This window comes from Volvox carteri (assembly GCF_000143455.1).
Source record: "Volvox carteri f. nagariensis unplaced genomic scaffold VOLCAscaffold_24, whole genome shotgun sequence".
Classification (NCBI taxonomy): Eukaryota; Viridiplantae; Chlorophyta; class Chlorophyceae; order Chlamydomonadales; family Volvocaceae; genus Volvox; species Volvox carteri.
In genome coordinates this window covers 560,984-575,531 of record NW_003307567.1, presented here as the reverse complement: position 1 = coordinate 575,531, position 14,548 = coordinate 560,984, and the positions used below count along the sequence as shown (strand labels likewise).

Genomic DNA, 14,548 nt, shown 5'->3' with positions numbered 1-14,548 from the left:
GTTATTGTGCTATTGACTCAGCTCTCTAAATTGCGGAGGCGCGATGACCTAAACGTCTGGGATCGATATGGGACGTCTGAAGCGGATTGCAGTTCGAGATTTATTTCCGTTAAAATTTTGTTCGTTTCTCCGCCTCATGAGTGTCTCGCGGAGGAGACGCTCGTGAGCCACTTTTGCCTTGGTGCTTCACTTGCGGCAGGGAGGTGCCGGCCGGCAGGAGTTCCGCTCCGCTAGAGGATTTTGTTGGCGAGCGCGTGGCTTGTTTTATTTTTAGTCGTACATGGATGTTGTGAGTCGTACATGATTATTGTGAATCGTACAAGGGCTCCTGGATCAAATGCCCGGATACGCTGTTATTAGTTCTATGGTAGTTTTAATGTACGTTTGCCGTACACTTGCGCGAGCGTGAACTATATTTTCTTCTCGGTACGAGATCTGTATTTTATCTTTTGTACAATTTTGCATTTTCGAACTAGGGGTTCGGTGTTTATTTATGAGCGCAGATTCCTAACTGCAATGGCAGTGTGCTGTGGTCGAAAAGTTCTGAAGGCGACATTTGAGCATTTGAGTGCTGGGCGTGTTCCCCCTATTTTATCGGAGCAGCGGCGGGGCCCCCTGGTGGCAAATAGCCCGCCTGTTTCTTTATCTTCGTCCGCCCACACTAACCACAGATGCACCTCTTGTGTATTTTCCGGGGAGACTGTTACGGTAGTGAAGCGGACTGGGACTTCTTTCCTTAAGCCTTACGCTTGACGCGGCTGCCGCCTCTTCATCATCGTCGTTGTCGTTCTCAGCATCTCTTTGTACGGGCTGGGGGGGGGGGGAAGTTTAGGCGACGCCGGCTGCTTTTAGGGTTTAGAGAGTTCTCGCGCGAAGTTTTGTTTTTGTGCTTCTGTTTGATCCGTTATTGGCAGGTCTTGGTTTTGCCACCGCAGCTCCGGAACATCAGGTATTCTTCCGGAACCTAATGGACGGGAGTGATACGCGGTAACTCTCTTATTCCGTGCTTTGTAAGTTGTTAACACAAAGTAAAGCTATTTAATTATTTACAGGTAGGGAGTACAATATTACCAACGTTCTCAATGAATGCTTGGGCTTCTGCCCCTCCATCCTGGACTGGACTGGACTGTTTCACAAGTATGCACCAGCATGCAACACAGCTTGGCAAGGCGTGCACCGCAACAACCACCACCACGACCACCACCGCAATCATCACCATAAGTGCACACGGATACTGCACCGTTGCCGCTGAAAGCAACACAGAACAACGAAACACATCACGACGTGACGTCGGTGTAGGGGTGACGTCATCAATCCCCATCAACCTATCTCTTTTTACAATCTTCACCACACAGAAACATTTTGCACCCATTCGTCCTAAATGGACTGTCCTGTGTCCGCAATCGCAGAGCGCTCGGGCGCTACCGGCACCACATCATCACGCAGACTATGACTATGACTATGGCTCCTATGGCGTTCACGTGGTGGTTAAGGGGCTTATGTGTTGAAGAGCCCCAATTCCCAATTCAAACCATTCCGTGCAACCATTCCAAGGCCGTTAGTATCAGCAGTATAAAAGCGACAATTCACTGCAACTATTGCGAAAAAAGATTCCCATAACTAAAAATGCGTAATGGTCGTTAACGCTTAGCAGTTGCATGCCGTGAAGAAATTAATGTCGCTGAGAGGCCTGGGAAGCTATTTAGTTTGGTATTCATCGTCGTCATGACCATCACATGAAATATCGCTGCTGCGTTTCAAGGCGCCCCTCACACCGTTTGCCCCCATCGGTGCCAATAACGCCATTTACCCGCTACCTTCTATGCAACTGCCATAACCCGCCGTACAGCCGACGATCCGCCTGCCTCCTCCCATACGCGCGCACCCCCATCATCCCCCGACTGCGCCTCGGCTCTTAGGTCCCCATCCGCGCCTTTCCGGCACTTCCTAGCGCAAAAATCCGCCGCCACCGCAGTCGCCGACGCAGTCGCCGTCACCGTCGCCGGATCGTGCCTAGCAGCCTGCCGTACAACGCCGCCGTCGCGCTGTCCGCCGCAGCTTCCATCGCGGGCATGACTTGGGCCATGCCGTACACGCACCAAGCCCGGCATGTTTTCCTGCAACGCGCCTACCGCCGCGGGCGACAGCGCCGGGTTGTCGTGCGCGTTTATTGATGCCAGCCGAGTTAGCCGTACGAGGTGGTACGGCAGGGAGTCCAGTTGGTTGCGACTGAGGTCCAGGTGCTTTAGCGGGAAGTAGAGGAAGGGAGAGCGGGGGACGATTTACGGCTTTAGTTCATTTTGTGGTGTCTAAAATGCCACGTCAAGAAATTTAAACAAGTTGAACTCAAGAATATCCACATGAATGTGGAGGCCGTTCGTAAAAGCCTCAGAGGCCCCGGACTGTGAATAGCCGTTATGTGGCGCCGAGTGGGGATGTAGAAGATGAGGAGTTTACATATCTTCTTACTTAGGGTTTATATATTGTCCTTTACCTAAGTTATGGCTCTTAGGCTCTTGTGCCTATCTCTGCTAGCTGGTGTATGGGCACTCGGGGTATTACACCTCTCTGGGTAACACAACCGAGGTGGAACATGCACACGCATACTTCCCAGACCAAGCAATCGCCTTCGGAGGACGCGTAACGAAGTAACCAGTCCTGACCCTCACCTCCAAGCTCGACAGATCGCCAATGAATTCGGAGATGTACGACAAACGGTTTCGACTCAGGTCCAAAGAGACTAGCCCGCCGGCGGTGGCAATGCCGTCCGGTACGGCAGTCAAGCCCATACGTGTGTACGACAACGTACGCATTCCTGGAGCACAGGCGCAAAGGCGCTCCAGCCACCAAAGTGCCGCATCGTTGCCAGCGGCACCAACGCCGTCAACCTTTCCGCTGCTGCTGCTATCGGGGCTGCTTGTACTGCTGCTACGGCTACTGCTAAGGTCGGTGCTGCTGCTACTGCTGCTACTGCTGCTACTGCTGCAGCCATCCCCACGGCGGTGCACCGCCGGGAAGTCTTCACACAGGTCCCCCCGAATTGTGACGGATCGCAAACACCTGGATACAGCTACAGCTACAGCTACAGCTGGAGCCGCGGCGGCGCCTCTCACGGCGGTAGCAGCAGTACCATTAGCAGTAGCAGTAGGTACCGGCGGTGCTTCCGTCAACTCTGGTCCGCTGGATATGTCGTACAGGCGGCCCCCTGTGCCCACGAAAGTTCGTTCGTCGCCGCCGCAGCCGGCGGCGGCTGGTGCGGCCACCGCCGCCGCTGCCGCTGCCGCTGCCGCTGCCGCCGCCTTAGAGCCCACCACACCGCGCACGTTCGCAGGGACTCGTACTGCAACCAGATCTGCCAGTACAGGCATGTACGGCAGGATGGCGATGAGAGCGGGCAGGCTGCAGTGGCTGACGTGCAGCCGGCGCAGCTCCGCCGCTGGGTTGTACTGCGGTGGCGGCATGTACGGCCAGCAGAGGGAATGCAGGGTAAATGAACAGGGGCGTTTAAAACAAACAGCCGCCTTAGAGGAATCTTCAGAAGACACTTAGGCCGTATTTTACTGAGGCTATAAACCCTAACATTCACAAAACAACAAAAGCACTAATGGCACAACGGGATCATGGCGGGACGGGTGACAGGTTAGCTGTGGTGAAGAATGTCAAGAATGAATGTGAACGCAGATTGCGAAAAACAACTGGCTGTGTAACGACATTCAGTCGTCAATCGTCAGTCTACAGAAGATTATCGACTGCAGGAACGACAAAAAGATAAATCCGGACTTTTGAGGAGGACTGGAGGACGGCTGGCGGCACTCGCGGCCGGCTCACCGACGATAGCGCCTCAGCGCTCAGGCGTAGCGGCACCAGAGCATTAGGCCCCGAAACCACCAGACTGAGCTCCTCCACAGTGGCAGGCAACATAACGGAGAGACGGCTGCCGCCGCCGCCGCTGACGCCGGATGCCACCAACGCCGCCGCCGCTGACGCTGGCGCCGCCGTACTACTCCCCGACTGGTGGTGGTGTACGAGGCTCAGGGTGGCGGCAGCGGCGGAGGAGCGGCGGCGGCGGCAGGTTAGGGGTGCGATGCCGCCTGCGCCGTTGTCGTCAACCTTCAGAAGACGGAGCCGGGGGCAGCCTGTCGCCAGCGCTGCGGGAATAGCCTAAGTCACAGCGGCAATCGTACAGTGGCACAATTTCGCAGTGACCGTGGGAAGGAGGAAAAAGTATTTATAGGATTTGAAACGGCTTCAGGGTGGAGCGGCAGCTAGCTGCCTTTCTCAAGGGCCCCGGCCCCGGGCTCGGCGGGGGGCCAGCTTGCCCCGAAACCATAATAAACAGCCGTACCCGTAAGAGATTTCCAGACAGGTTCAACTCAATCAGGGAGCCGCCAATGCCGCCGCCAATGGCGTCAGCGTCGGCAGCAGTTGCGTCGTACTCGTTCGCGTTAAAGCCTCCTGGGTGCTCATTCGCTGTGGCGGCGCTTCGCCGCCGCGGCGGCGGCGGTGACGGCGGCGGCGGCAGTAGCAGCACCTCCGGCAGGCGACTGACCCCCGTGCAGGACAGATCGAGAACCTGTAGCTGCGGCTGTAGCCCTGACGCCCCGGAGCCGCTCAGCGCCAGCAACACCCTGTGTTGAGGCGAGGAACCAATTCCTAAAACACGACACACGCGCCACCTGTCTGTGATGTGCACGTTAACACATCACATTGCATGCAATGCGACACGACATACGGCATGTACGGCATCCCTGTCCTCATAACAACACGAACACGCGACGCTCGATTGTGAGGCAGTGCGGGGGAAAGTGGGGAAAGGATTGCGGGGTCGTCTTGACAGTGGGGGGCCCCCAAGGACGAGGGAGGTGCCAATTGCCTCATGACACGACAGCTGCAACTGCAGCGAAGTATTGGCAGTGTTAATAATCTACAGCCTGAAAGACGCATCGGCGTGTTGAGAGAACGGCGTGTTGACAGAGCGGCAAACGTTGTGAAAGGGAAAAAGAGTCATTCTTCTTCTCCTTCTTTCCCTTCGCCTCGTCTTGGCAGTCCCCCTACAGCCCCCCTATGACGACGCTGATGATAAAAATGATGGCGGATGATGACAGAAGAACATACATACAGACGGACGGACGCGAAAAGGCCGGCGCTTCTCAAGGTGAACCGTGGAAGGCACAAAGGTGTACGGCATGCCGTACGTACTTGCTGATACTGGCGGCAAACAACGGCACCGTGGAGAGCCAGCGACAGCCCGCCAGGTCGAGTTGCCGCAACCGCCACGCCGCCGGCGGCACTGCCGCCGCGGCGCCGTACAGCTGTTCCCAGACACAACCACCGCCGCCACCGTCAGCGGGGCGCTGGCTCAGGAGTCCTTCCGCCAGTCCCCTGGGTCGTACATCGCAGCCCGCCAGGCTCAGCCGCGTCACCGCCGCCAGGTAACCTGCCGCCGCCAGGAGGTCCGCCATCAGACATCGCCCGCTTAGAGACAAGCTCCGTAGAGATGTACGGAGCGAGGCCGCCGCCGACGGCGCCAGCGGAGGCAGCGGCGGCGGCGGCGCCAGGGGATCTGGATTGGGATGTCGGAGACGCTGTTGCCCCGGGGGAACTGCATTGTCGGTGTCGATCGGGAAGCCGGCGGCGACGGCGAGGGCGCGGAGGCCCTCTAAAGGTAGCCCGCCGCCATCATCGCCGCCGCCGCCAGCGGCAGCGGCAGCGGCGGGGGGCCCCCCCGCCGGCGGTTGCGGCGGCACAACGTGCTGACGGGGGCCGGATGAAAGGCAGGGCAGGTGCAGGTGAGCCAGCCCCGCAGCTGCAACATGGGCATCAAGAAGTGGGGTGCTTGGGTTTCAATGGTACGGAAGTACGCTACGGCACGGTACGGAAAGCGAGCTGCGACGGGATTGGGGTCAGGGCCGGTCGGCCTCAACACCTGCTGTGGACGTCGAGCGGTCCGGATGGTGGAGGTCCGTACCGCTGAGTTATCTATCTATTTATCTATCTGTCTGTCTATCTGGCTGCTATCTACCTAAATGAAAGACATACATACAGAGTTGTGCAGTATGCAGCGCAGGTCGGGTCGGCGGGAGCTGCCGAAGTTGTGCTGTTGATAGCTACATAACATGAAGAAAGACGCGTAACAAGAAGATGAGGCGTAAAGTTAATTAAGAACCCTTTAATTTACTTCACGCCGCATATTCTTGTTACTCTTTTGTTCTAACAGGAGATTTCCGCCCTCTTTGATGAACTGGTCTTAGGGCACCCGCCGGATGTCGTTTTAACAGAACTGCCGGCCCGCAGCCAACCTGACAATATCTTGAATAATCATTATAAAATAAACAAACAGAATATGAATTTGAATTATAAAATAAACTATAAAACAAACAAACAATTAACAGACAAGAGGTGGAACTCGCGCGGGCGCACCCGGAGACTGCTGCAGCACACGTGCCGGCTGGAGCCCACACAGCGGGCGTGAGTCAGCAGTTATCAGCTCAAGAGCCTTTAGAGATGGCAGGTTTCGGAGCAAACCGCCGCTCGCCACCGCGCTTCCCGGAAGTTGGAACTTCAAGGAGGTCAGCACGTGCAGCGGCGGCAGGTCTTCGATGCGAATGCCGTCGAATCGCGACACGATCGCGTCGAATTGACCCTCATCGGAATAATAAGGCGGGTCTAGATGCTCATGCAGATCGCCTGCTGCGCCGTACGGTGCCGTACGACAATACGTAAATATGAAAAGCTCGGAAAGGTACGGAAGGCACTGTAGCCATGGCGGCCAAAGAAGGTGAGTGCCGCGGTGTCGAAGCACCCGGGACGGAGGAGGAGGAAAAAAGTCGGCGCCGCCGCCAGCGGCGGCTGTCTGAGGCAGCAGTGGTGGCGGCGCCGCCGCCGCCAGTAGCGCCAGCGGCAGCTTGAGGCTCCGTAATCCCCGGAGGCCCCCCACTCCCACCAGCGCCTCCTGCTGCCGGCGGAGCTCCACGACATCCTGTACGGCAACCTGCACGTGGTGACCGTCGTCACCACACCACGACGTCACCACACCATTGTCAGCACCAAATTGATGCCCACCGCCCCCGTAGGAGTGGGTGGTGTCAACAGGGGCCAACAGGCGCAAGAGAAAAGCGGAGAGGCGAGCTAGGACAAAACCGAACAGATCGGGTCACACACACGGCCCGATAAAAACACATTGCGGAAAAAACGTCCGGACCGCTCTTCGATCCTGCTGCATTATTTTGTTACGTAAAACAAACGGGCGGGAAAAACCTGCCTTTCATCTTATGTTCCCTGCAATCGCAAGCCACCAGCCCAGCAGTTGATTTTAAAAAACTCCAATACCAAATGGTCCCGAATTATAGATATAATAAAATCGAAGCCAAACAATCGTACAACCAAATTAACTAACTTCCTCAAACCCGCCGAGCCTGTGCCATCCTCCCCCCCCCCCGCTGCTCCTAAAGCCCCACCAGCCTCACCCGTGTCCCGCTCAAATCGAGGTGTGTTAGGTGCGGGAAGGCCATCCAGGGGTTCCGCTGAAGGCCGGGGACCTGATGCCATGTTGTTTGGCAGCAGTGGTGGTGGTGGTGGTGCTGGTGGTGGTGCTGCTGCGGTTGCGGTTGCGGTTGCGGTTGCTGTTGCTGAGGCGGGTGGTTGGAGCCATGAAGATGATGTTGGTGCTCCCGGAAGGGCAATTGCGAATGGCGATATTCGAGCAGCTGCCCGTGCGGATATGGCGGCTGGTGGTGGTGGTGGTGGTGTTGGTGATGGTGGAGGAGGAGGATTTGCTGTTGTTGTTGACCTGGAGGCGGTGTCGGCGGCGGCAGGGGCGGTGTTGGCAGCGCGGCTGGTCGCACCACCATGAGGCCATTTCGCGACATCCGGTACCAATCTCGACACACAAGGCCCGCCTGGGCTACATCCCCCAGGCGACTGCCGCCGCCACCGCCGCCGCCGCCGTCGAGGCCTCCCCAGGCATTGCCGTGCCCGCCGTACAAGCTCTCCATCCCGTCATCTCCCTGCTGCTGCTTAACGACATCATGGACCTTCCATGCCTCGTTGTCGTACTGTACGAGGCCCAGAAGCTTGCGAAGGATTTCCGTGAAGAGAGGTAACGGCAAGGACGTCCAGTCGCCGCTGACGCAACGAACTGAGCTGGGGTCACCTGTAGGTAAGTTGGTAGTTGGTAGTTGGGGATGTGCTCAACTTGTACTGGGCGGAGGGGGGGAAATTCCCGAGGAAAACGGCCGGGGCGGGCGGGTGTGTCCGCGAGGGGAAGACGAGCGCCAACCCCCCCTGTCAGGCCGGGGGGGGGGGTTAAAGGGGCTCGCCGAAGAGCAGTTAAGAGTGTACGGGGGAGGGTTTGTACGACACCGCAGGGAAGACGGGCATGACGCCCTTATCCCAATGTGCATGACCGGAACGCAGGATAGCTGGAGGCCGGGGCGATCCCAATGCAAAGTAACGTATGTTTGTACGTTTGCATGTGTGTTTTGATCGTTTGTTTATTTTGTCTGTCTTTATACAACTGCCGGCACGTGTTTTGATTGCGAAATTCTTGCGTATCGGCAGGACAAGCATCAATCAACTGCAACCGATATTTGGTACACCGTGGAAGAGGATACCGTACTTACGGCCGTTAATGAAGAGCAACGACATGGTTCCCGCCGCCTGCCGGTGGTAATGTTGGGGGCCCGCAAGAGGTTTGGTGGGTTTGGGGAGTAGGAGAAAGGGTGGTGGCCACCGACGCCGACGTGAACTCCTGGCCCTAGGTCGCCTGAGCGCGAATGCGACCAGCTTAGCCCTACCTGATACCGAAAGAAATTGTATTAGATTGTAATTCCAGATTACTGATGTCCAGCTGTCTGTCTATACGCGGTGAATCGAGCTTTTTAGGTTTTTGTCTCCGCCCTGAGGGCCATGGTAAAAGTTATTGCACTTCTACACCATGCTTATGTTATTGTAGATGAAAATCTTTTCATTTGAGCATTGAGCTCCTTGGAACGAAACATTATTTTGCAGGCGATGGCATTCTGGCCATGTCGGAGCCTTGGTCGGTAATTTTCGCTACGCCCATGAAAGCTTGCCTAACGATCCATCCTCCGTTAGCCTCCATTCCTTAAAACTTAATGAAAGCATGGCTAGGTACCGCAGCCGCGTATTATGAAAAAATATCTCCATATAACTAACATGACTTTCGATGTGCCGTACCGCATCTTTTTTTATAAAGGGGCAACGGTTGCTACACTTCTTAGCAGCTGCTTTGTCGCTGTCGAGGCAGCCATAATGCCGGTCCCGCTCCTCCAGTGGGGTTCGTATTCGTGTGTTCGCTGCAGGAGCTCTTGCACAACGTCGTCCCAGCCCAGAGAATGTGACAGAGAATGTCGGCAGCCGAAACAGCAGACCATGGCGAAGAGGCCTAGCTTGCACTGCTGCCAGTACGCTGCCAGTAGCGCCACAGATGCCCCTTAAGGACACGGATGGACACGCAGCCGCCATATGTCAGGGCTGGCATCAGGGCTCTGGATACTAAGGTGCCGGCCTCAAACTGGTATAATTAACTACATAGAGAAATACAAATGAACATCTTTATGTAGTTATGGAAGGGGTCGAGATCCTGTTGGAAAGCCTTTTGACATATTAAACCTATATAATGCTGTTAGGGCAAGTACAGTAGGGCTTTGGAACTTTGGACAGGTAGACACAAACCCAACCGAAAAGTCAATGATTAGGGCGGGTGCACGGCTGCAGCGGTAGTGTAAGGCCGCAACCATGCTGGCAAGTCGGATGCGCAAGCGCACCATTGACAAGCCCCCGAGAAATATTCAAGTTAATCGCAGGTCCTCAATGAGGACCATATTAGCGATTAAGCTAATAAGAACAGATACTACACATGATCTGAGCCAAAAGGCCGAGAAAGGTATGAAGGCGAATGTATGGGCCGCGGTGGGCTACTCTGCGGAACACTCTTGTTACTGAGCTTCTACTCGATGGTGGGTAGTATTATATATGCATACATGATTCCCCCTTGAAATCACCTCCTTTTCTTGACTTGTTCCGCAATATCTGTGCCAAACAGTAGCTCAATGAACACCTGGCGCTAGCCCGCCGTGAGGCCGCCGCGACCATGCGCAGGATTGAATCCACAGCGTCCACATCGAAGATTTACGGGCGATTGGAAGGCAGCTTACCCAGAGAGAAAACAAAAGAGTACTTTTAATCCTCTCACACGAAAATGGTTCCCTTCTTTTGAACGAGACTTAACTTTTCAGATTGCGTCCATCAGGATTTCGGCATAACGTGCAATCTTTACTCGTCAACAAGACCGCAAAACAATGTGCCAGTTAGTCTGACACTGAAACGGGGAATGTGTTCCTTCTTTTGTATTTGGCCTAACACAGCGAGGTCATATACTGTGACTGTACGGACTGTACATCTGAGTCTGAAGTAGTCGCACACCTCCTTGATGAGAGTTACATTCCGTGCATAAAGCTATATGATGACAAGTTCGAGGTTTTGCTATCATTAATATGCCCTACACATCATTTGACACAGCCCGCAGTTAAAAGGTATATGGTTGCCTCCTTACATGTTGGCACCCTCGCAAGAGCCAGGTGAGAGCCGACTTGCCGTGCACCCATCCAAACAAAATACACAACATGTGATGAATTTGCGAGACTTTAAACAACAAGAGGATTAGCGATGGAAAGGGTAGGAAACCACGCGCCATACATACATACATACAAGCAAAGCCATGCTTCCTGCCAGCATGCTCGCGCGTGATACGCTGAGGGGTGCCAAAAAATTCCATCAGTCACATTGACCATCGCAGCGCAACGGATGCTATATTCGCCATATACCTCTCGCCTCTCTTTCAGAGTTCAACTACTTTGCCTGAGCGTACAACCCTGGCCTCGAGCACAAAACCGAACATGATAACAGACTATCCCTCCGCCAAAACCTTCAGGATTCGCTTATCGATCTGCGAGATGTCTTCTCTCAACCGACACAACCGACGGCCATCAACTGTCAACCGATCACGCACATGCACCTCGAAATTCCCACTTTCGGCACATCGCACATTAAACCGAATTGGGGCCGAAAATTACTTTTCAAAAAGCTAGTATACGAGTCTAAAGCTCCCCAAAAACTTGAGTACGACACTAACCCACATGCTTCGATGATACAAGTTTCCCCACCCTGCAAGGGCATCCGGGGCATCCGTGCCTCGACAACAATTTCCCATACCTGCCATTGCCAGTTAATCGTTGTGCGCGCGGGCTTTGGCGCGCCAAACAGAAGCGAGACCTTCACACAACAACAAGTACTGCTACACGCAGAAAACAGTCCACTACCCGTACACACACAGTTCGATGATCAACACATTTCAGCCCTCACACACAAAAAGCACGAAATACACCGTGTGCTCTACTCCCTGAAAATTTCCCTCCCATTCTTCGTGGTAAGTGCTAGCATACCTACTCGCAGCGCACAGCTCTTCTGAATTGCAGACGGTCAAAGAGGAAAAGCGCACTTATCAAAATTTCGGTACCTCAACTACAGGTCGCCTGGTGTGCGGTGCGACAGCAAAAAAACGACTTCCCCTTACCCATGTGCGCGACGCAACTACAAAAGTACAAGACTTTGCACGGGTGTTCGGCCAAGTCACCCAAGTCGCGTATGGAGTCCGCGTTGCGGGCTGCAAGACTCTCCATCTGTACAGATTACGCAGTAGCGGGCTTGGGAGTCTTGCCCAGGGACCCGTAGCTGACCGAGTATGCCACCGCCTGCAGTAACGGGCGGTGAGATAAACACATCAAAAGACAATGTGTGTGTGGGGGGGGGTGGGGGAGTGGGCCGTGTGAGGGACTAGGGACCATGTGAGCAGCACACCATGTAACCCTTCCATCAGTTTAGTTTCCTGCGGATCAAGCTTGGCCACCCCAAAGCAAGCACATTCACACAAGCCCACACCAAGCCAGGGCTGCATGAATGTCATGGGAATAGTAGGCGCGAGAGGAGATTTGACGTCTGTGCAGGCATGCGACCTCCAGGTCGCAACAACTGACACCAGTTCAGGAGACTCTAATGTATGAGTGATGCACCCACCATCATGACAACGCCCGCAATGGTGTTACCCAGCGTGACGGGAACCAAGTTGTTGAAGAAGAACTGGCTCCACGTAACATCGGCGCCGAGCATCATGCCCAGAGGAATCACGAACCTGCAGAGAGTTTTAACATTTCCTCAGCGGCCAAAAACATTAAACCAATACTATCAGCAAACCAGCACCCGCGATACACACCAGCAGCCGTCCCAGTGGTGGGGGGAGCTGCAATAGCCGCAGTTAACTAATATATCATGTGATGAATAACGATCAGCAAGGCGGCTTGAGGGGTTCGTAGTAGGTATCACGTTTCTGAAATAACCGCAACTAGACTGCCACGCCGCCATCACACACCGCAGTTTCGACAAGAAGGCTTGCTTACGTAGTAATCATCTCTTAGGGCAATTGCAGCCGTCCTCTCTCTCCCGCCGCACTGGGAGCAGGGAGTAGGCAGGAACAGAAAGCTCTGCCTATATCACCTAGCGCTCAGTAGCACTGCTGGCGCGCCTTAATTTCTGCCAACCTTATCAATCGTCATATCGTCCGCGACTGCTTCCACCGCCAAACTGTCCCGCAGACTCCTCACAGACAGACAGACAGACAGACAGATAGGACTCACATGTTCGCGACAGAGTGCTCCAATCCAATGGCCACGAAGGCAGTGATCGGCGGCCAGAGCCCCAGAATACGACCCGGCAAGGAGGTGGCCGCGGACGCTGACCACACCGCGCAGCAGACCAGCCAGTTGCACAAGATGGAGCGTGACAGGACCTCAGTGAAGCCCAGGCTTGACTTGGCAGTGGCCATGTTCACGGGCAGCTGGTTGGACGCCATGAGGCCGGTAGCCACCACAGCGGCAACCATGGCAATGCTGCCCACAAAGTTGCCTAGGCAGAGGAGCGGAAAGGACGAGAGAAAGGAAGCGGGTGAACATGTTAGGCTTAACGATGACAATTGAGTGAGTGAGGGCAGAAGTTCAGTGAGGAGCAGGAGCGGAGGATATTGGAAACAGAGGAATGCATGCGTGAGTGATAGGTGCGACCAAAATGGATGCGGGGAAACGCTTGAAAATAGGCAAGGTTTGGATGGAACGAGAATGAGCTGGAAATTTATCTAGAGCACGATTTACGTCGCCACGGTCTACCGTGTCGGGCTTTTAATCGTTCCCAACTGCGGCATAACAGTTCGGGTTTGCCAGAAGCCGTTAGCAGACTCACCTGCGTACGAAACAACCCAGTTCTTAACAAGCTGGGCCCAGGTTGCTTTCTTCTCGAAGATCGCACACGTCAGCATCATGGTGTTGCCGGTGTAGAGCTCCGCACCACAGTTTGTGACCATGGAGAGACCAACCGGGAAGACCAAGGCAAAGAGCAACTTGGCGAGACCAGGGTTCGATGCGGTAATGCCAGGAATGTTTCCGCCAACGGAGCAGGCAAGGAAAGCGCCAAAAGCGATGTAAGCGCCAGCCTGAATGCCCTGAACGAAAGTAGCCAACACACCGAGAGAGGCCTGCACGCACAAAGATAAATTATCCCTGTCAGGTACTAAGAATCAAACCGCAAACGAATTTCTCAATCGCTCAGCTTAGCATGCGCAAGCAAAGTAAACACATCAAGGAACGTAATTTAATCCTTCTATGCATTTCATAGTTTCCTCAGCATGCTTTTCTTACAAACACCCTTAATATCTTCAAAGTAGGGCGCCCCAAAAGTGCGCCTGGTCTTTGTGAGCGCCAACAGAGATTAAAATGCCTCACCTTATACGCGCCAACGTTTGCTGCATTCTCATAGACTTGTGGAGGAGTCAACACGGACACGGCGCGGACTGGGGTTGACACTGCTTGTGCAGGTGCTGCCACTGGCGCGGGCACCGAAAGCGATGCCGCGGCAACGCCTGCACCAAATATTTAAAAAGTATCATATTTACATTCCCGTGCTGATAATTTGCATACAAGTGGTACTGGGGCTAGAGCAATCAGAACGCTCGCACCGTTGCCGTTGCCATTCGTCGAGACAGCTGTCGATACTTGCTGTGGAGCCGCTTGCGCTCGGATCAGAGATCGCACGTTACGAACAGGAAGGGGACGCAGACCCACGCATGGGCGAGTCACCGACATAGTAGTCTGCATGCTTTCCAGATATGATGATCAATGAGGAACAACACACTACTGAAACCAACTAGCTTTGTAACACTGCTATACGAGTAAGCCGGGTGCATAGCAGCATATATAAAAAAGATAAGAAAGGTAGTAGGTCAGTGTGATGTCGTACGCCGGCTGTATTTGGCCGAGCACCCACACACACAAACCCACATACAGTTACATCCCCACAAGTTGCGGCCAGGTTGATAGGGTATGTTTAATGGAAGATTTATGCTTTATGATAGGGTGATTGGCTTATGGGTTCGCGCTGTCAAACGAATTCCGGGATCAATGGCGAAAGTGCAATGTGAATC

The 14,548-nt window shown here is 54.4% G+C and overlaps 2 protein-coding genes across 2 annotated transcripts; both read right to left on the bottom strand.

Annotated features, from left to right (window-relative positions):
* Positions 1-1,421: 1,421 nt before the first annotated feature.
* Positions 1,422-8,646, bottom strand: VOLCADRAFT_92075 (uncharacterized protein; the record flags this gene model as incomplete). Its single annotated transcript, XM_002951462.1, has 10 exons — positions 1,422-1,468; positions 1,886-2,243; positions 3,153-3,446; positions 3,829-3,900; positions 4,346-4,628; positions 5,200-5,753; positions 6,539-6,991; positions 7,467-7,538; positions 7,845-8,152; positions 8,622-8,646. The coding sequence occupies 10 exons, from the start codon at positions 8,644-8,646 to the stop codon at positions 1,422-1,424; spliced, it is 2,466 nt and encodes an 821-aa protein (XP_002951508.1).
* A 1,802-nt stretch (positions 8,647-10,448) lies between these two features.
* Positions 10,449-14,282, bottom strand: VOLCADRAFT_75029 (uncharacterized protein). Its single transcript, XM_002951461.1, has 6 exons — positions 14,084-14,282; positions 13,851-13,987; positions 13,312-13,603; positions 12,714-12,981; positions 12,097-12,211; positions 10,449-11,774 (listed from the first exon to the last, which is right to left on the bottom strand). Exons 1-6 carry the CDS (start codon positions 14,220-14,222, stop codon positions 11,712-11,714), a joined length of 1,014 nt encoding a protein of 337 aa, XP_002951507.1. The 5' UTR covers positions 14,223-14,282; the 3' UTR covers positions 10,449-11,711.
* Between the last annotated feature and the right edge of the window lie 266 nt (positions 14,283-14,548).

Coding starts and splice junctions, on each gene's coding strand:
- VOLCADRAFT_75029 (XM_002951461.1), bottom strand. CDS start 14,222: ATGCAGACTACTATGTCGGTGACTCGCCCATGCGTGGGTCTGCGTCCC. Junction 12,982..13,311: donor CTGGGTTGTTTCGTACGCAG/GTGAGTCTGCTA, acceptor TCCTCTGCCTAG/GCAACTTTGTGGGCAGCATT. Junction 12,212..12,713: donor GAGCACTCTGTCGCGAACAT/GTGAGTCCTATC, acceptor AACTCTCTGCAG/GTTCGTGATTCCTCTGGGCA.